Source organism: Notolepis coatsorum, assembly GCF_963971535.1.
Source record: "Notolepis coatsorum genome assembly, chromosome: 15".
NCBI classification, from domain to species: Eukaryota; Metazoa; Chordata; class Actinopteri; order Aulopiformes; family Paralepididae; genus Notolepis; species Notolepis coatsorum.
The window spans coordinates 36,237,608-36,260,400 of NC_140179.1; the positions used below are offsets into that span (position 1 = coordinate 36,237,608).

General features: G+C 43.5%; 1 protein-coding gene across 1 annotated transcript in view; it reads left to right on the forward strand.

Moving 5' to 3' along the window:
• LOC311241782 (uncharacterized protein) overlaps positions 1–22,793 on the forward strand; it is a 148,763-nt gene that overhangs the window by 46,809 nt on the left and 79,161 nt on the right. The window contains exons 6-13 of the mRNA XM_084330689.1: positions 5,584–5,786; positions 5,896–5,980; positions 6,095–6,201; positions 6,308–6,532; positions 6,943–7,152; positions 9,165–9,214; positions 9,304–9,432; positions 21,256–21,441. Of these exons, the coding sequence (XP_084186815.1) occupies positions 5,584–5,786; positions 5,896–5,980; positions 6,095–6,201; positions 6,308–6,532; positions 6,943–7,152; positions 9,165–9,214; positions 9,304–9,432; positions 21,256–21,441 (1,195 nt within the window). The remainder of the gene's footprint in view (positions 1–5,583; positions 5,787–5,895; positions 5,981–6,094; positions 6,202–6,307; positions 6,533–6,942; positions 7,153–9,164; positions 9,215–9,303; positions 9,433–21,255; positions 21,442–22,793) is intronic.

Sequence of the window (22,793 nt, forward strand, 5' to 3'; positions counted from 1 at the left end):
AAAAAGTTTAACGTTGCTACACAATGAACAATACATATAGGACTTTGAATGGGCCCTAATAATGGCAATGTAGCAATAGAATTTAAAAAGTTATAGCCCTGCAAAGAAGGGGACTTTCTCCATAGACAAATAGCGCTGGCAATCTATGGTATATCATGAATTTAACCTTAGGCAGCCAAAGTGTTAACAATTGTGTGTATTGAGCCGTACTGTATTGTACCCATTCTGCAATCTGTTAATAACATTTTCAATCAATCAATCAATCAATCAATCAATCAATCAATCAATCAATCAATCAATCAATCTGCGCAGTGATTGATTGAATGAACATTTTATTTTGAGTAAATTGTAATGAACCAAATGAGAATATCAATACATTTTTTGTATCTTTGACTGTGAATAACACCATGCTCAAATTGACCAGACCTGAAAAATCTAAGCAAATTAATAGATGGAAGATGATTAAACGGAAGGTTTTGTAGATACAGTACTGAATTCTGCCATCCGGACACATGCAATTTGAAATATGATTATAGAATATAGAATATCATATCAGGCATAAAATGGTTATGCGATTAAAATGCGATTAATTAATTACAAATCCTGTAATTAATTAGATACATTTTTTTTAATCGCCTGACAGCACTAATATATATAATTATTTCTTTTACTCCCAGACTATATAATAATTTCCTGGTCTGGTCAGAGACATAACTTTATTTATTTGTTATTGCCTATAGCTACATAAGAGCGACTAGTATTATTTGATTGGAGTTTGAGCTGAAGCCTAAACAATATGTTTAGTTCTACCACCACTCCGTGTATTGCCCAGCAGCTTCACAAAGGTAATGCTTTTTTTTATTTTCTATTCCTGCTTCGTTTGGGTAAGCGGGAGGATGGGGAGGTATGGGATGTGTTTATGTGTGCTCTCTCACATTGTTCATGATGTCCTATTTCACGCTATAAAGTCCGATTATGATGACTCCTAATATCAACCCTATACGGGATGGCAATATTACTTTAGCCAGCTGGAATGTCCGAGCGTTAAATACTCCCGTTAAACGATCGAACGTTTTCTCTCACCTGAAATCGCTGTCTGCTGATATTATGTTTCTCTAAGAAACTCATATTAAACACTGTGACACGCACAAGCTGAGGTGCGGTTGGGTGGGCCAGGTCTATCAATCCACTTTCTCATCAAAGGCGCGAGGGGTGGCTATACTAATGCGCAAAAATATCCCATTCCAACATATCTACCATAGCCGATCCCAACGGCCGCTATTTGATTGTCACAGGCAATATGTTATCATTTCATGTTACCCTCTTAAATTTATACACCCCAAACTTTGACGACCCTGGGTTTTTTCGAAGTGTTTTTAACCTATTACCTGACTTGTCAACTACACATCTAATAGTGGGTGGAGATTTTAATTGCGTTCTGGACCCATTTATGGACAGGCACTCTTCTCGTCCAGCCACTCCTCTTAACTCCACTACAGTATTAAACAACTTGTTTAAATCACTGAATCTTGTAGACACCTGGAGACTACAGCACCCCACAGACAGAGATTTAAATTTTTCTTCACAAGTACATAAATCATATACAAGGATAGACTATTTCATAACGGATTCCAAATTAACATCCAATATTATCTCCTCCAAATATCACAATATTTTTTATCTCAGACCACTGCCCAGTTACAGTGTCGATTGATTTTGGGGTGAGAAAATCACAGTATAGCTGGCGTTTCAATCCGACTCTGCTTAATGATGTTCAGTTCTGTCAACGATTTTCTACCATTGTCAAAGAATATATCTGTTTAAATGACACTAAAGATGTATCTGACTCAGTCCTATGGGAGACATTTAAAGCTGTTATACGTGGACATGTAATGTCATATTGTCTGCAATAAAAAGAAATAGCAGAAAAAGATTATTAGAAATTGAAACTTTGCTCCCTGTTCTTGAGAAGACATATAGAGATGCTCCATCCTCTCCTGCTTTAAGTAATATTATGAAACTCAAGTTCTAGTCAAATAAGTGTACTGTTATTAAAATTAAAGCACAAACAATTTGAGTTAGCAGATAAACCAAGCTCATTATTGGCACGTCAGCTGAGAGGTACCCAGGCTATTCATAAGATAAAATCAAGCTCTGGGTCCCTCATTACCAGCCCAGAGGAAATTAACAAATGTTTTAAGGAATTTTATGAGAAGCTCTACACCTCACAGAGCACTGCCAGCCAATCAGACATTAGCAGTTTCCTTCGCTCTCTACCACTCCCAAAACTGAGCGAAACCGCACGTAATACACTGAATGCAGAAATATCATTGCAGGAAGTGTTTACAGCAAGAATTCTATAAAGAATATGTTGCAGATGTTGCTCCCTTAATGTTGCGGATGTTTAAACATTCCATACAAACTGAATGCCTACCTGATTCTCTCTACACGGCTAATATATCTTTAATTTTGAAAAAAGGTAAAGAGGAAACTGACCCCTCCTCGTACCGCCCTATTGCCCTCCTTGGAAACGACTTAAAGGTGTTCACCAAAATTCTAGCTAACAGGCTCAATAAATGTATAATGGCCATAATTAATCCTGATCAAACCGGCTTCATTCCCGGGAGGTTTTCTTTTTTCAATGTTCGGCGACTACTGAACATCACATATGGCAAATATAAAAAAGATATAAACACAGCTATCCTGGCCCTTGACGCACAAAAAGCTTTCGACCAAGTTGAGTGGAACTATATTCAGTCTGTGATAGAAGAGTTTGGTTTGGGCAGGGACTTTGCTTCGTGGGTTGCAATGCTATACTCTCACCCCACTGCATCAGTCCTGACCAACTGCAATAAATCACCACCCTTTGCCCTTCACCGTAGTACACGCCAAGGCTGCCCATTATCTCCTTTACTCTTTGCCATTGCAATCGAACCCCTCGCCATTAGCATTAGAAACCACCCTTCCATTACACCTTTGAAACTAGGTGGAATTGAGCACTACATTTCTTTATACGCAGACGATGTGATTGTTTACCTGTCACACCCAGAAGAATCTCTACCGCCTTTATTAGACCTTGTTGAAAGATTTGGCAGACTCTCTGGATACAATATAAACTGGCAAAAGAGTGAATTTATGCCACTTACTGACGGCCTGAATTCAGGATTCCTCCAGAACCTGCCCTTTAGAATTACAGATAAAATTGACTATCTTGGAGTTGTTATTCCTAGGAATCACAAACTCCTGTATAAATTAAACTATGAACCAATGTTAGAGAAATTGAAATGTAATGTAGAGAATGGAGAATTCTCCCATTGTCTATGATAGGCCGTATTAATGCAATAAAATGGTCACTCTACCCAGATTTCTATATCTGTTCCAGAACCTGCCAATTATTTTAACAAAAGCATTTTTTAAGTCCCTTGACACTCTTATTATGCCTTTCATTTGGGGATACAAAACACACCATATTTCCAAAAATCACCTGTGCAAGCCTACAAATATGGGAGGCCTTGCCTTACCCATGTTTCAACACTACTACTGGGCAGCCAATGCAAGAGCTCTGGTCTACTGGCAGGACTCATACCCTGGTGAGACCACCACTACCACCCCTGCATGGCTGGCCATATAACAGAATGCTAGTAGTATCTCTCTCCCAGCACTTCTCTTTGCAACAAAAAGGTCCCTTGGGGCCGCTATAAGAGACAACTTTATGATAAAGAACTCATTGAAAATATGGTACCAGATCAGAAAAGTCTTTAAATTACCAGAGACAGGGAACACAATTTACTTTTTGACTTACCAGCCATTTGGCTGGTAGATTTAAAAAACGACCAGCCAGGCAGATTTTTTTACCAGCCAAAAATTATAAATAGCTTTTTAGTATATCGCCATGTGTTATTATTACTATATAATACTCTCATATGCTATTTTCAATTAATATCATAAACAACATAAGGAATATTAGCATAATTTTGAGTGGACTGAAGGAATGAGTCAGCGTTAACAATTTTAAATGCAAATAATTTATTGAAACATAGAAGTGGGGTCGGGACACACACAACACACACTGTTTCAACTCACCACCCCTGCATCATATTGTAGTCTAGTCTGTCTTCAAACTTCCACTCCTCTCGAAACTTTTTTATATTTGAATATCAACATTATCTGTCCATCCTCAGTAATCCTCAGTTTACTATAATATACTCCTGTCCTGAGTCCTGACTAGTGACTTCATCGTCTTTCCAAACGCACGCACACACACAGGGAAAGGGAGAGTGCCCCCCCCCCCCCCCCCTAATTTCCCTTTCCTCAGTCCACACTGTCTGCTGTTCTCTAGGCTTTGCCTCTGATCAGGATTAGCTTGTTAGCTTACGCTAACGTAACGTTCATTTCGGGCGATGTGGGCATAAAGGAATGGCGACGATGCAACGCATGTTAGATGCATTTGACTCGTTGTGAGAAAAAAAAAAACACCACAGACTTATTTCGGCCATGCTTTCCCCCCTTCAAAAATCGGAGAAAGAGAGGATTACATTTTTTTTTTAAATAAAAACGAACAAACTACTAGATACAATATATACTGTAGATATCTAAAACAATGTGAACTTTTAGAGCATTGTTTTTTTTTTTTTGTGTTTTTTTATTTTTTTTATGTGTTTGTTGTGTGATGTTTCTTCCCTCGGCTCATTGCTCTATAGGCATCAACTAAAGGGACTCTTGATGACCTGATGGTATTTTGTACAAAGACTATAACTGGACTATGTGGACTGAATGTCTATTATGTAAGGGATAATGTATAGCTACGAGGTCATTGTCGCAAAATAATTGACCGACACAGTTTAAAATACCGAGCCGCCTCGGCGAGGTGTTTTAAACATCAGTGAAGGTCAATTATTTTGCAATGATGACCGAGTATAGCTATACATTATCCCGCTTATTACATCGCTATCTTACTAACAATATACCTAATTCATTTTAAAATCGACAAGACGAGATCAAATGCAGACGCAGTTGTTCTGTGGCTCTGTCAGCCCAAATAAAGTGATTATTATTATCGCCGGCAGCCCGGCAGGTGTGTCTAATTGCACTGAAACAGTGTGTGTCAGTGGGGCTTGATTGCGAACAGCTGCGCACAGCGGTCATTATTGTTCCACAGAGGTCCGTTATCGAGTAATATCGGACCTCTGACGAGCGCTATTGACCAATCACAAGCAAGCATTTCAGCGAATGTGAAAACGCCATGTAATAAAGATACCGGTATATATTCTCAATCTCTGATATGTCTATGTCTAGCACTGGTAAGAGACACGAAGGAGTGACTGGTTGTCTTGTTTTTTTTAATTTTTTTTTATTTATTTGTTTTGGGAGGGGGGAGGGTATATATATTTTAATTTGTCGCTGTGATGTCTTGATTTTGTCTGTCCTGTCGGCTTTGTTTGTATCTGTTAAAACACTGAATAAAAATAATATCAAGAAGAGTTGGACATTATCGGTATATCGGATATCGGTAAAAAAGCCAATATCGAACATCCCTATCTGAAGGGTTAAATGGTGAAATCATCAGATCTTGTTCTCACGCAGGTACTTGGATGACTTCTACGAGCTGGAGCTCCAGCCGGTATCGGGGGTGAGAGGCTGGACCGTTCCAGACACCAAGGGAGGGGGCCCCTCTGCGCGGGAGTCCCACACCACCGTGGCCCACAGCGGGACGGGTTCTCCTAAACTCTACGTCTACGGGGGGATGCACGGCCACCGCCTGGGGGACCTCTGGCAGCTGGACCTCGGTAGCCCCTCCTTCAGTGATCTCAGATAATCCACTTCATGCTCTCGTAGGTTTTCCCTTTTCCTTCGCTTATCTCCTCCTCGTTCTCACTTTGTGTCTTTGTCTCTTAGACGCTATGGTGTGGTCCATGCTGGAGACCAAAGGATCTTCTCCGCTACCCAGAAGCCTTCACTCCGCAAACGTCATCGGAAACAAGTAACGGATGTTTTTTTCGGCTGCAGTCTGGTCGTTGTTGTATCGTTGGCTTAGTTTATATGTGGCATGTATGATTGAAAAGTGATTTAACACAGTCCCTTCCTCTGTGTGCAGGATGTATGTATTCGGGGGATGGATCCCCGTCCAGTGTGTGATGGACAAGCCCAATGTCTTAGGAGCAGAATGGATTTGCACCAACTCCTTGTGCGTGCTCGACTTAGGTCAGTGCATTCCGTGGAGAGCATTTTAAACTCTTAATTTAAATCCTGTTCGCTGAGTCGATGGGTTGAGGAGAGTATTTGAATTGCCTTTTCATCCCTACTCCAGACACTATGGCGTGGCAGAGCCTGGACCCAGACCCCCAGGACCAGGTCCATTCCCTGCGGCACAGCCAGGGGCCTGACGAGTCCCATGCCAGTGGACCCAGAGCCAGGGCGGGACACTGCTCCGTCACCATCGGCTCCAGGCTCTACATCTGGAGCGGTCGCGATGGCTACCGGAAGAGCTGGAACTACCAGGTCTGCTGCAAGGACCTCTGGTACCTGGAGACAGGTGAGAAGAACTGGGTACAGTATGAGGCCTGGAGACGGGTGAGAAGAACAGTATAAGGCCTGGAGGTATTTTAAGGTATACAGGTATCAATCCACAGTAATCTTTGCAATACCACCAGTAGTTAATCCAATACAGGAATTGCACATGGAAGGAGTTTTTCAAAGAATTAACCATTTTGAACTTTGTTGCAAAACAAGATGTCAAATCACAGTAATTAATATCATAAAAACAACATTATGCAGTCAGAAATGCAGAAAAATACAATGATATTTTGGCCATACCGCCCAGTTCTAATTAGGCATCAATGATTTATCTACATGCATCAGCATTCCTCAAGTCACAACCGTTAAATAAACACATCCTAATGATATGTTGGCCGTTAATCATGTGTTTCATCTTTGTCCGGTCAGATCGACCTACTGCCCCAAAGGCTGTATTACTGGTCAAGTCCACAGTCCGTATGATCCATGTGGCGTGGCGCCCCCTGGCTGCAGCAGACTGCTACGTCCTCCAGATGCAGCCCGTGTCTCCCCCCAGCCCCCAACCTTCTGATGCACCCCCCACCCCAGCCGCTCCGCCCTGCGCGGGCGGCCAGGAGAGGAACTCCCAAGACCCAGCAGGTAGGGGAGAGTAGGATGGTTTCTGTCATTATTCTATAACCTTCCTGCCGTTTCAGTTGGATAAACTCAAGGATACTCAATTTATACAAAATGTATACCTACCAACCAACTGCTTTCACTGTCTACCCATATACTCTGTATGATTGGATGTACAACAGTGCTGCATATTTACATTTATATATGACCACATATATATATATATATATATATATATATATATATATATACGCATATGTGTCTGAATATACCTGCATATAACCCCTCATACACTTGCTTGTACACCTGCACATAACCCTTAGCTCTGTATGATAGCATGTACTATAATGCTGTATATACCATATATGTAACTGAGGGGTACAATTCCCTGACTGTATTGATAAGTATGGTATCATTAAACCACTACCGCTTTATGTACTTTAACTACTGGCCATACAGTACACGATATATGAATATGATGAACACTTCCCACAATGAAATCGGTTCCAGTCAAAGGTATTAATCAAGTATTTAATGGAGCAAAAGGTACATAGGATACTTTACATTATTCTTTGAATGCACTTGTAAGGCAAAGGAGTATGCGTAGGCAAATCAATAACGAATGTCCATTCTCTGGTTACGCAGGAGGTAATTATACGACCTGAATCTTAGGGAATTATATCTATGGTGCACTAGTAATATAGCGGAGATACTGGAAGGGGTTCCCACTGGTTGTAAGCCAGCAAGGGGGGTAGAAGATCTGTCGGTAGTAGGACGTCTGGTCAACGATGACTAGGGAGACTTCAGGTACAGAAGCCGGTGCAGTAGCCTCTTGATCCACAGACGAATACAGCTTGGTTCTCTTGTAGACTGTAGCTCCACAGGGAAGAAAGCTAGGCGGCCTCAGGCTCTCTGAGCGCCGACTCGACTTGACTCCTCTCGGGGTAAATCCAACACGTGCAGGCGTCGGCGATTATCCGCTCCATAAATCACAGGACCAAAGCAAATATATTCCAGCCGCAAAGGGCTATGTAGTCGTCGGGTAGATTAATCCAGTGTACATGTCCATACGGCTCTCGCCTAGGTCTCCTCGGGTGAAAGCGCCATGCGGTCGGCCCAGCCTGGATAAGAACTCTAGCTAATACGAGAAAGCGTTGGAGATGCTGGTCACTGTAGAATTCTAACCGCACGATACACTATACACAAATAGACTATTAAAGACTCAATAGAAATATGTCGCACTCGACGGTATAGCGCCAAACTCTGACAATTCAGTTACTAATTCGCACGCGGTCTCGATGCTCTATTCTGAGGCCAAACAGGCCATACTTCACCGCACGTTGTATCGTGGGTGAGGCTTCAACTTATCGGTAACATGCTAAGTGGACGAAGGGTACGGAGGTGAGGGGCTAAGGGGCTTCTACATTCACCTGCGCCGTATTTATACGCACGGTGCACAAACTAGTTCCACTCTCATTTCTGTCGCGTATCCCTGGGCAAGGTTGGGCATGTCCAGACACATCTTGACGGTGACTTTGAACCTGGCTCCGGAGGCCGGTCCCTGGCGCCGGTGGACCGCTGTCCAATAGGAGAATGAACTATTATGGTCTGGGCTAAAGGGATATTCCGTGTATATGTACAAGGAATATACAGGGGATATCAAACGATATACAAATACTATGCAATATATATCAATAAATAAATATATATATTCGGTTTAATCTGATCCTTTGTAACAATATATATATATATTTATTCACACCGCATATATATAATTTGTATATTTTGTACCCAGTTTAACCACTTGTACATTGTATATTACTATTGCACTTTACTGCTACATTTGCACTCTGGTTGGATGCCAAACTTCTTTTCGTTGTACTGTACTTGTGCTGTATGACGACAATACATTTAGATTAGTAGGAGGAGAGTTGTCAAAGCAGTTTTCTTATCAGTCCTGGACTATGGTGATGTGATTTATAGGCACACTGCGGCATCAACCGAGTAACATCATGAATATTCCTTTCCTTCTGTAGGAGAAGAGCCGGTCACAGCCAACCCCTCGACCAACTCGCCCACAAATCAGGTTGGAGTGGATATGCTTATAATAAATCATCATTATTCACCCTTTCATGAAGACTGGACAGCTAGATAAGCCGTTGCTGTTCCCTCCAGGTTCCAGAGGACACGGTGTGGTTTGACTGTGGGGTGTTTAAGAGCCTCTTCTCTGAGGTCAGACACTACTATCTACCTCCAGAGAGCGACCAGGGGACCAGCAGCAGCCGGCCTGCAGCCACCAAACAGGTAACTCTTATGCCTCTTTTCCATTGCATGGTACCTACTCGACTCTACCCTACTCTACTCTACTCGCTTTAGGTACCTGGTACTTCGTTCCTTTTCCACTGCAGGTACTAAGTACTCAGTTTGTCTCCGTGTGGGGAGGCGGGGCCGCTGGTGTACAGCATGAGAGCTCCAGCATAGCTATGTCCGTGAGGGCTTGGAGCAAGCCAGAGTAAAACACAGTTTTCAATCAATCAATCAATAACAACATTAACCAGACTCTCGTTGTGTCTATTCTTCTAACGCTAACGTTACCTCTCATTGTGTCTATTCTACAAGCTTTAACGTTACCTAGGCTCTCGTGTCTATCTGCTAACGTTAGCATTAGCATTAGGCTAACAACAAGCTTTAACGTTACCACTCACGTCTATCTGCTAATGTTAGCATTAGGTAATAACCGGTTTAAAATGGATGGTGATTACCTCACGTTGTGTCTATTCTACTAGCATTAACGTTACTAGTACAAACAATCAATAGCGAGTTATATTGATCACGCTATGTACGATAGCCATGCTAAAACGCTAGCACATTAGCACCTAAGCTAACAACAAGCTTAACTAATCAGCGATCTTTTTGTGAGACTAAACTCTCCGCTCTGTGGCAAATTGTGTTGATGTCGTTTTTGTTTCATCAATAAATGAGGCAGAACACACAGTGAATGTATCCTTTTTTGTTTATTGCACTTGTTCCTGCTGCAAACATCCTACACACGCCATTAAAGATGGCGGCTTTCTGTTTTTGTGCAGACGCTCCAACGAGTGACGCGTCTCTCTTCTGACCAATCAGTGGTCTGCAGTGTTTCACGTGACTTTTCTGGTACCAGTTCTACTCGCTTGGAACCTCGACAGAGCAGGTACTAAAAAAGTACCCAAAAAGTACCTGGTACTGAAAGGAATTCCCTCATAGTTCTTTTATTGAATGTCGGCGAGGTGAACAGAGAGACGAGACAGAGTCAGATGGCAGTCTGCAGAGTTTTACTGAACCGTCACAGCACAAGTAGATCACAATCCGGACCACGCACCTCCGCACACAGAGCGAGCCAGTGCCAAGTGGTGGTTTCGTCAATACATCGTCACATCATTTATACATTTCTCGTCAGAATGGTGTGTGTATATCTCTCTGTGTGTATCCATGAATGTCTGTGTGGTGTGTCCGTGTGTGTGTGTGTGTGTGCTGGTGTTTGCTTAGATGGGGAAGAGGAGGGGCTGTATTCCTCCGCTCTCTTTATCAGATGACGGCATATAATTTGTGTGTGTGCATGTGTGTTGGTGTGTGTGTGGGTGAGTGTGTGTGTGTCGGTGTGTGTGTGTGCTAAAGTGAGAGACATGAGTTTGCATGTCTAGGTGAACAAAAAAGGGGGGGGGTGTGTATCTCTCTCTATGTGTGTGCATTAGTGTCTGCGTGATGTGTCCGCAGAGTGTGTTAAAGTGTGTGTGCTGGTGTGTGTGTAGGCTTGTGCATGCTCCTGATATCATCATGCACCTGTGTCTAGACTGTTTCAAAGGGGGCCCATATGTTTACACAGAGACCGTTTCATGGGGCGGCCTGTGTCTACACAGAGACATCTGACGTCAGTGTACAGCCTGAAGAAGATATTGACAACAGATCAATGAATTAAAACTATCAATCCCCCTTTTGACATATAAATCTATATGTCAACACAACAATTCATTGTGCACCCAACAATATGACACAACCATCACTCATCAAGACATACACTAAGCATGGACCTGTCAAAAGGCCAAGGTCAGGAACAAATAGAGTACATCTCCGGACATATACCTACATATCGGATGACCACCAATACTGCCATCAATACATCAGACCTGCACTTAATCCAAGAGGGCGTGTATATCATAGAAGCGTGAAGCTTAACTATACGGGGGCCCAGAGGCAAACATCGCATGGAATAGCAGAGACATGTGACAATTAGATGGTCCAGTGGTCATCCAGTAGCGTCCAGTGTCGTCAGGGCCGTAGATGGGCAGGCCATAGATCAAAACACGTGAAATACTAATTACAATTACCCAATATAAATTCATAGAGGAATGAAAACACAAAAAAAATAACAATAAACTGACGTTGATTTAACCCTAACCAGGACCTGTAAAATATGGAAATGATGCTTGACCGCTTTCGCATAATGTACATGCCTGAAATACTATGTAAGACAGCTCAGACAGTTCAGTCTTATTTTGCACAATATCAATCATATTTTAAGACAGTCCAGTTTTAGTTCAGTCACATTTTGCATAATTTCAATCAATTTATACTTTCTCATCTATTATTCTAATATTCTTATTTCAATTAATTATTTAAATTCAGTAATTTATTCAGTTGTTGAGTCCTCTATTCAGTTGCTGTGTGGAGTCCACACAGTCCACACAATCCCCCTTTGAGACTGTGAATCTCACAGTCTCAACACCACTCCCCCGCAGGCCATCAGGCAGAGAGCGCTCCTCGTCAGTCAGCCATCACCTCCCCCAGAGGACACTGCATCATACTGAATTCAGGCCGAAGTCCTGTTGCCTCAGCCAGCTAATCACCCAACCCACACGTGTATGTGAATCAACTCAGACTACCATTGACCTCATTCTGACCTCCGACAAGTCCAAGATCTCAAATAAAGGGGTTATAGCATGTGGGTTAAGTGATCATTATATGATATTCTGTACCCGAAAAAAACTAAAACAAAAGGCTGGCTGCCACAAAACAGTCACATCTAGAGACCTCAAAACCTACTCTAGCGAGGCCTTCAACCTTGAACTGGAGAGTCTGGACTGGTCAGATGAACTCAATGGTACACTGGTTGACGAAACATGGCTTGGTTTCAAAACCAAATTCTCAGCAATACTAAACGACATGGCCCCCCTAAGAACCACCAGGGTAAAAAATCGCGCTGAGCCGTGGATGCACTCCGAAATACTGGCCGCTATGAAAACCAGAGACAAAAAATGCTCTGAGTTTCGTAAAAGTCAGTCAAAGCTTACTAAAAGCACGAGCAGTGAACTCCAAGCCCACGTGACTGAACTCAAACTAGAAAGAAACAGACTAAGAAACGACGTAAACTCCATGATCAAAACTGCAAAAAAGAATTTCATCAATGACAAAACTGAGGAAAACAAAAACAAACCACGTGAACTTTGGAAATTACTCAATAATCAACTAGGATGCAGTAAAAAACTTAAAACCAGATTCTCAAACATAAACATAAAAACTGACAACACGCTCATCACAGACAAGCTGGATGTAGCCAATTACTTAAACATTTTCTTCACAAACATAGCCACAACACTGGTAAACAAACTACCCTCCCACTCAGGGCTTTATGGGGTAGAACACATAGTAGCTTTCTACAAAAACCTAGGGGTCCGCAAGGACGACTTCAAGCTGGAAACGGTAACAACAGATGAGGTACTCAATAAACTGAGCGCCCTCCAACCTAACAAGGCCACTGGCCATGACAACATCCCCTCCAAATTCCTCAGAGACTCAGCAGCCGCCATCACACCAATCATCACACACATAATAAACCTCTCCATAAAACAGGGACACGTCCCCAAGGACTTCAAAATTGCGAGGGTGACCCCTCTGCACAAAAAGGGCAGCAAATTAGACCCAGGCAACTACCGCCCTGTTTCTATTCTCACCTCCATCTCGAAAGTCATGGAAAAAATAGTCTACGAACAGGTCGAAAAGTACCTAGCGGAAAAAAATCTAATCTACGAATTCCAATCTGGCTTCAGAACATCCCACTCCACTGACACATGCCTTCTCTATTTGAATGACCACATCAAACAAGAGGTGGACGCAGGCAAATACTGCGGCATGGTCATGCTGGACCTACAAAAGGCCTTTGACACGGTCAATCACTCCATTCTGATTGACAAGCTAAAAGCAATTGGTTTTGATAGTCTATCAGTGAGCTGGATGCAATCCTACCTTGAGGGGAGGGAACAGATGGTGGAGGTAAACGGTACCCTATCCCCCCCCCTCACAGTGAGCTGTGGTGTTCCACAAGGAAGCATACTAGGACCGCTACTGTTCCTAATTTATGCAAATGACATGTCGTCAGCTTGTGACTGCAACTTGTTCCTGTTTGCGGACGACTCAGCCCTGCTGGTCTCTGACAAGAACAAGTTACAGGTTGAAAAAACCCTCAGCTCGGAACTAGGCAGAATCTGCATATGGCTCGCTGATAACAAACTATCATTACACATGGGCAAAACAGAGTCCATTCTCTTCGGTTCAAATAACAAACTCAGCAAGACCGACGGCTTCTCAGTTACAGTGGGTGACAATATTGTCACAAGGAAAGATGAAATTACCTACCTGGGGTCCATCCTAGAGGCTAATCTCTCCTGTGACAAAATGGCATCCAATGTAATAAAAAAAGTCAACCAACGAACTCGATTCTTGTACCGGATCTCCTCTCTGGTAAACAAGAACACCCTGAAGACTCTGGCAGGAGCACTCATTCAGGGGTACTACGACTATGCTTGCACCTCATGGTACCAAAGCACCTCAAAGGCGCTAAAAACAAAATTACAAACATCTCAAAACAAACTGGTCAGACTACTGCTTGACCTTACTCCTAGAACCCACCTCACCCCTGCCCACTTCGACAACCTAGGATGGCTTAGAGTAGACGACAGAGTACAACAACTTGCAATGGGCCTGGTCTACAAGATACACTACACGACCAAGGTACCCATGTACATGTCAAAATACTTCCCAAAGGTCAGTGAATACCACGATCACAACACCAGAGGGAGCTCCACAAATCATGTCAAACCCAGATTCGGCTCAAATAAGGGACTAAACACGTTTCGCAATTATGCCACATCAATGTGGAACGCCCTACCCAAAGCTGTAAAGGAATGTGGATCACTACCCACTTTCAAAACCTCTCTCAAGGGACACCTACGGGAGACTGCAATTCAACACTGGCCCCTGTAAATATCCTAACCCAATCATTCCAACCCCCTCCAATGTACAGTCATTTACCTAGTATGGTTTTGTCAATAGTTCAATGTACAATTGTGTTTGTTTGTACAGTGTCTCCTCCCCCCCCCCCTCAATGTACAGTGTTACTTGTTTATACAGTATGCCCCCCGCCCCCCCCCCAACCACCTCCAATGTAAATTACCCAGTATGGTTGTCAATATCCCAATGTACCCAACCCCCCCCACCCAACCTCCAATGTACAGTTTCTACGTCAAATGTATATACTCCCTTTTCTTGACTCCTTCTGTATCACAAACAGTACTGTATTTGCAAATCTGGTATGTCATAAATGTATAGATGTAGCAGTACTGACTATCTGTATGTCATGTATGTCATATATGTCTATATGAATTGAAAATGGGGGACCCTGATGGAAACAAGACAAACGTCTTTCTCAGGTCTGCATCCCCTTAACAATTGTATGTATTGAGCCGTACTGTATTGTACCCATTCTGCAATCTGTTAAATAAAGTTTTCATTCATTCATTCATGCCGGCCCCTCCCCCTCAATCCGGCACCAGCCCTACATTTTCAAGCGACCAGCGAGCGACAGCTCGTGACATCGGCCGGGTTTCATTTCCACCCCACCACCGGCGGAGAAGGGCCTCGGTACGGTTCCCAGCATGACCACAGCGTCCCCAAGGAAGCGACAGCTGACCGTTCCCCATCGCGTCTCAGCCTCTCCCCAACCCGACAGCCTTTCAGATTCACAGCTCACAGAACACCACATAGCTTACTCAACAACCAGTACAATGCATCCAGACTTATTTATGAGAAAACCCATTGATTGAAATACATAAAAATGCGTAAAGAACCACTCAATTTCAGATTCACAGTTGGGGCATATCAGCGTCATATTCCGTCACCATCACCCAAACTCACAAATGAAAAAGAAGAAAAAATAATGCAATGATTTTCAATGGTTGCAATCTCTATGCCGAAGGATCATTAGAAAATCAGACTAAAATTCACATAAAACAAATCAAAACAAAACACACATTGTCCCACATAAGAGTATACAATATCCCATGAGTAGACAATATTCTAATGAGTATATAATAAAAAGGAAATAAAAAACAAAAAAAAACACGCAACAATATCTTGACCCCATTCTCACAACCCTACCACGACCTCATAGAAACTTGCAGTTGGTTCCCCCTTTTGACGTTAAATAAAACGTCAACACACAGTTCATTGATCTATGTCCGTCGATTGTCACCTCATTACATGCATCACATCCAATACCAGACAGGATAATCAACATCAGGAGAGCAGAGAGAGAGAGATAGAGGGAGGGGAGAAAGCGGGAGAGAGAGAGAGAAGAAAGAGAGAAACACAATTCTGGCAACTTAACAGAAGATAGCACGTAACCCCACCGGACCCCCCTTACTCATCACCTAACCCAGAGGAACCCCCCCTCTATTACAGTGCACCCCTGGTCCCGTCTTCTAGGGGACGTGGGTCTCCTCCTGAGCTGGTTCCCGTAGGCACACACAACGTCCATCAGGGCGCTTCCTTCCCTCTGTCACAGTGCACCGCCCACCTGGGTCGGCCCCGTCTTCTGGAGGGCAAGGGCTGACCTCCTGAGGTTGGTCCCCGTTCCAGGGTGCGGTCCCCTAGACAAACGTGCCTCCTCCGGTCCGCTGCCTTCCCAGTGTCTCAGACTGTCCTCTCCACCCCTCGCCGGCCGACTCAGCTCAGTGTCTCCCCTGCGGCCGCTTCCCCCGTTCTAGTCGTGGATGAACTGCGTGTCGTAGACGACGATCAGCGGTGATCGATCTGCGGTGCCAGCGGTGCCTGGCTGCGGTGTTCACACCCATACTCCAGGAACCATGACAAACAAAACCTATCACTCAAATACAACAACCTTTCACACCGGTACCAACACACACACATGTTTTAGTTGGAATTTAGTATCGTATTAGGCAAACAAACAGTGCCTAATACGCAGGGCTTCCTCCCTTTCTACCCCTAATCCCAGCTAATTCCAGTCTACATCCAGTCTACACCCACTCCCCCTTAGGCCTAAGAGAGAGGGAACACAAGATAGATTAATGGGGATTGAGGGGGGGAAACGTAACCACCCTTCCTTCTCCTGCCCCATTTCGCAACATACCTTCTTTAAAAAATGCTACGTCACGGATTGACATCGACACAAATCTCTCTGCGCCCATTGATTGTAGCTGAGCTATAATGCCTGACCTAGACGTAAGGCCCATAGCCCCCAGTGGGGCTATCGGGTGTACGCCCATCGGGTGTACGCGTCGAGTAGTCCCCTCGGCACTGCTATCAGGAGCCATCGGACTCTCCATAGCCACTTTTACCTTGAAAGAGAGAGAGAGAGAGAGAGAAAAAAAAAAAAACGACCAGTAGACAAAAGAGAGCAGGCGACAAAAAAGAACAGAATGTCCATATTACATGTCACTTTATGCACTCTTAGAAAGGGGAGGGGTGTGTGTGTGTGTGTGTGTGTGTGTGTGTGTGTGTGTGTGTGTGTGTGTGTGTGTGTGTGTGTGTGTGTGTGTGTGTGTGTGTGTGTGTGTGTGTGTGTGTGTGTGTGTGTGTGTGTGTGTGTGTGTGTGTGTGTGTGTGTGTGTGTGTGTGTGTGTGTGTGTGTGTGTGTGTGTGTGTGTGTGTGTGCTGAAAGGAAGGATTTTGCATGTATAACTGCCAGAGAGAGAGAGTGAACTAGGATTTTGCATGTTCTGCTACATGATGTAGGGGGAGGAGAGACACAGACTTCTAGGCATATTCTTCATTAAGGCCTTTAGATATATAGAGGATATTCGTCATCAATGAACTGAAAAACCTATCAGAGAGAGAGAGGGGGAACGCGAAAGAGAGAGAGAGAGAAAGAGAGAGAGAAGGAACGAGAGAGAGGGTGAGAAAGAGAAGGAGAGAGAGAGAGAGAACGAGAGAGAGAGAGAGAAAGGCAGAGAGACAGAGAGAGAGAGAGAGTGGGGGTCCAGCACCACCACGGGAGCAGCTCCCACCGCCGTGCCGCTGCAGCCCCCGAGGAGGGTGTGGCCACAGATCTCGCAGACGCAGGCATATTTCATTCAAATGACAAACCTATTTTAAATTTGGAATTTCCAATTGCAGAAACTTGGTATTCTGCTCACCTTTCGTCATTGAAGAAACAGCCCCGGGGTCCGTCATCCGATCTGCCGCACACAGCCATTCAACGTCCCAGGAGAAATGCACGAAACGGACAAGAAGACAAACAAAACAAAAAAAAAATACAGATTATGATCTACTCATCCTGTGCCAACTCTGCAGATAATCTACTCGGTCTCTGCTCACCTCTTTCCGATCACCAATCCCAGACGAGCCCCCATTTGAAAGGAATTCCCTCATAGTTCTTTTATTGAATGTCGGCGAGGTGAACAGAGAGACGAGACAGAGTCAGATGGCAGTCTGCAGAGTTTTACTGAACCGTCACAGCACAAGTAGATCACAATCCGGACCACGCACCTCCACACACAGAGCGAGCCAGTGCCAAGTGGTGGTTTCGTCAATACATCGTCACATCATTTATACATTTCTCGTCAGAATGGTGTGTGTAATCTCTCTGTGTGTATCCATGAATGTCTGTGTGGTGTGTCCGTGTGTGTGTGTGTGTGTGCTGGTGTTTGCTTAGATGGGGAAGAGGAGGGGCTGTATTCCTCCGCTCTCTTTATCAGATGACGGCATATAATTTGTGTGTGTGCATGTTTGTTGGTGTGTGTGTGGGTGAGTGTGTGTGTGTCGGTGTGTGTGTGTGCTAAAGTGAGAGACATGAGTTTGCATGTCTAGGTGAACAAAAAAGGGGGGGGTGTGTCTCTCTCTCTATGTGTGTGCATTAGTGTCTGCGTGATGTGTCCGCAGAGTGTGTTAAAGTGTGTGTGCTGGTGTGTGTGTAGGCTTGTGCATGCTCCTGATATCATCATGCACCTGTGTCTAGACTGTTTCAAAGGGGGCCCATATGTTTACACAGAGACCGTTTCATGGGGCGGCCTGTGTCTACACAGAGACATCTGACGTCAGTGTACAGCCTGAAGAAGATATTGACAACAGATCAATGAATTAAAACTATCAGTACCAGGTACTTTGGTAATGGAAAACCGAAAATGCCGAGTAGAGTCGAGTAGGTACTATGCAGTGGAAAAGGGGCATTAGTACCGGTAATTGTACTAACATTCAGGAGGAAATAAGTGAAAATATTGCACATATGAATAAACATAATTTTCTTTTTTATTTAAAATGTAACACAATATCAACATCAACAACAATAATAATAATGACAAAACAATAATAAATAATAAATACTGATCTAAACTTAACTAATAAATACCAATATACCAAATAAAAATAAAAGCAAAAACACACCACAAACACAAAAGAAATTAGACATTAGACAGACATTGGAATGATTGATTGATTGATTGATTGAAAATGTTATTACAGATAGACAGTGCTACATCTTTATACAATTGCCGAATTCATCCAACCTTATTGCTATACAATAAACACACATTAATTGAAGCATAATGGAGATTTATTCACAACCATCCGCAGAAAAAGTCTTGGTTTCATTCCTAAAAAACTCGAACTGGCGGAGTGATTGTAATTCGGTTGTGGGCGGGTTCTGGGATCACAAGCGTGTGTTATGAGAAATAACCACGTCTAACTTGACTGTTTCAGCCAATCAGAATCAAGAAATTTGCATGCCATTGTATAACTCCAAATAAATAACATCCAGCAATGTCAGGGACCAGTGAATTACCGTGAGTTTCTCAGGTTCTTTCCATCTCATAGCGATAAGCTTTTTGGCTGCTGTAACGCCTGCCAGAATAATTATTTTCTGTTGTATGGATGTTGGTAGTGAAAATATATTGTTTAGAAGTAATGTTGCTGCCGTTAGTGGAATCGGTATGTTACAGATGCCCGAGAGTCTATCCGCTATAGATTTCCAGAAATGGGCAACTGGTGGGCAATCCCAGACCATATATGAATAAACATTCTATGTTCAAACTTGAGAGTTCACATATGAATAAACATTCTATGTTCAAACTTGAGAGAGTTCACACATGATTAAACATTCTATGTTCAAATTTGAGAGAGTTCACACATGAATAAACATTCTATGTTCAAATTTGAGAGAGTTCACTCACTTTAAACCTGCTCAGATAAGGACCTTATAGTCATCAAAAAGGAAGGCACTGGAGACACGGATCATCTTAGAAACAGACCCATCATTGTCTAATACGTGATTGCTCGGTCCTCCTCCACTGTGTGTGTGTGCGTGTGTGTGTGTGTGTGTGTTTGTGGCCAACGTTAAACTATTATACATTGTACTTAAATAAATAACTTATTAGGAACATACCTTTGTGTTTGCTATTTTATTGAAATTAAATGTATTATTTAATTTAAGTAAATGGATTTCTTTATTGCACTGCCCCCCTCTGGACCACCACCTTGTTTGAAAGTCCTGATTAGCAATATACTGTAGTCTACTGTAGTCTACTTAGCCACATTCAGGTGTCTGTATGTGTGACAGATGGAAGTCCAGCAGGTGAGACTGACTGAATTCTCGGGAGATGACATGATGACAAACTTCATGTCCCATCATGTGTGGGAAACAATGATTTATGAACACAGAAATTCGTAATTGTCAAGGACTTTATTTATAGATATCTGTAAAATGTGCGTTTCCCACGCGCAATAATGCAAAAGAAACACTTTAAATCTCGTACTTACCACAAATGTGCTTGTAGTTTTCCAGGAAATAACTCCTTCAGTTTGGGAAAAACATCAAAACCAAGTCTTGGTTTGACTGAGACTAAACACTGACCAAAATCTTCAAATCAAAATCATTTAAAGTTAAAGAATTTTTAAATGGAAAATGTGTAGGTAAATGCTGCATTTATATAGCGCTTTTATCCAAAGCGCTTTGTGATTTTGTTCCTCACATTTGACCCATTCACTCGCTCACCGACGGCAGAGGCAACCATGCAAGGTGCCGACCTGCTCATCGGGAGCAGTTAGGGGTTAAGTATCTCGCTCAAGGACACTTTGACACGCTGCCCGGGGGAGCGGGAATCGTACAGGGAACCTCTGGATTATCATCAACCTTTATTTATTCTCGAAATTACAATTGAGGTCACCCTCATTTTCAATGTAGTCGAGACTTTACAGACATTTCAATGCACACATTTCTACAATATAACAATAATAAATATGAATAACTATCTATATAGTACTCTTCACACATGGACCGCAGTCCAGAGTACACCACAGCAATTAGTATAAAATTAACATAGGCATAAAATCAGCACACAAATAGACAAAATTTAAAATTGCGTACATTTCAGACATAAGAATAGGTATAAAAGACAATAAAAGTAGTGCAATGTAAACGTGCAGATTTAAGAATAGGCATAAAAATAAGTACAATAGTACAATGCCGCTCGAAGGCATGTGAACCCCCCCGGAACAGTCACTCCCCCGAACACCTCACACATCAATCCCTACCACATCCCCATCCAAGACACACCCCCCGATAAAGCACGCCATGACCGAAGGAAAACACAAACAGCCCGCGCGCCACTCACACCGCCATGCACAGCGATGGGAATGCCAACCCCACAGGGCGCTCCATCTACCCCGGCCCCGGTGCCCCCGCCACCACAATTACCAGACGACTGTTCTACCTCCTGAGCTGCTGTCGCCCCTGTGTGTAGGAAACCTGAGTTGATGTTGAACTACTATGACAGATGTACCCCCCCCCCCCCTCCCCAGGCGACCCCCCCGGGGCCCCAGCACTACGAGGGCCGAGTGAAGCAGGATCTGACTCCAGGTCAGAGCTACAGGTTCAGGGTGGCGGGACTCAACTGCCACGGCCGGGGAGACTTCAGCCCTGTCTGCCAGTACAAGACCCGCCAGGCAAGCCTCCGCGCGTCGCCCTCTGCTGTCAAGATCACAAAGGTACAAGTTTCAAGTTCAAGTTTGTTTAAGTTTGTTTATTATTTGTCACAACAAAATACAGAATACTTTATGATGAAATGCTTGTTTTTGTATGAGCCCCTGAGAGTGTGCTACATACAGTAAAAAGAAAGTAAGTAAGTAAAAATTTAAAAATTAAAAATTAAAAGTAATTAACTCATTCAGCGCCAGCTATTAGACGGGTCCCGTTGTAGCTGGGCCAAGCGTTAAAAGATACGACTGCGTGACCTTGTTTGTAGAGCTAAATCTATATTCTATATTATAGCCATAGGTACATTGCTATAGTCATTAGACACTGTGTTTCTTCCCGTCAACATGCAAAAAAGAGGGCGGCTAGGTGGTGTAGTGGGCAAGGCGCTCGCCATCAACGCTGGAGACGCTGGGTTCGAATCCAGCTCTCGGCGTTGCTATCAGCTTGGCTGGTCGTTCATACTAACACAATTGACAGTGCTAGGGGTGGGAAAGCTGATGGGTGGGTCCTGGGCGTTGTGGACAGCGACCTCTACAGTTCGGTCGGGGCGCCTGCACAGCGAGGGTAGGATCTGGAGGGAGGTAGTGTGACCTTCCACACGTTACACTCTCCCGGTGAGAATCTGCGCTGCCAGGCTGGCTGCCGGCTGGCTGCACATGCGTCGGAGGAAAGCATGTGACAGTCTCCGGCCTCCCGGACCAACAGTAGGGGGGAGTGCGCAACAACCAGGAAGGGGGGTTGGGAATTGGCATAACGACTAACAGTGGGATGGGAGAAAAATCGGAAAAAGGAGGGGGGAAAAATATCATATAAAAAATAAAAAAAAACATGCAAAAAAGAGATAATTTTCCCATGCATACCCGTGTTATACCATGGTGAATATAAGTATAATTTCACAGTGGTATGGGGTAATTCCTGAAATGCTGAGTTATAGCCATATAGGTCAATTCTACTATTTGCGTTGGCGTTTCTTGCCTGTACACGCTAGTATTCCCGAATCAAATTTATACAGTAGGTATTATGTTTCATCATAAATGCATGAAAGGCGGGGAGTGGGGGGGTCGTTTCTGATTATTGATTACCAGTAACGGCATTAGTATTGAACGCTAAAAACGCTGATCAGCTGGATCGGTATGAAAACATTGCACAATCTAGCCAGAATTTCAGATAGTCAGATAGTCCTTACCTGTGGCCGGGAGTATTCCAAAAATAATATTCCAATTGTTTAATCGCCATCTGGTATATCCAATGTCGATTTGGTCCACGGCATAATCAATCACAGCATATGGATCGGATGTCCCCTAGACCAGGGGTGGCCAACCCGCGGCTCGCGAGCCGCATGCGGCTCTTTGCCCATCAATGT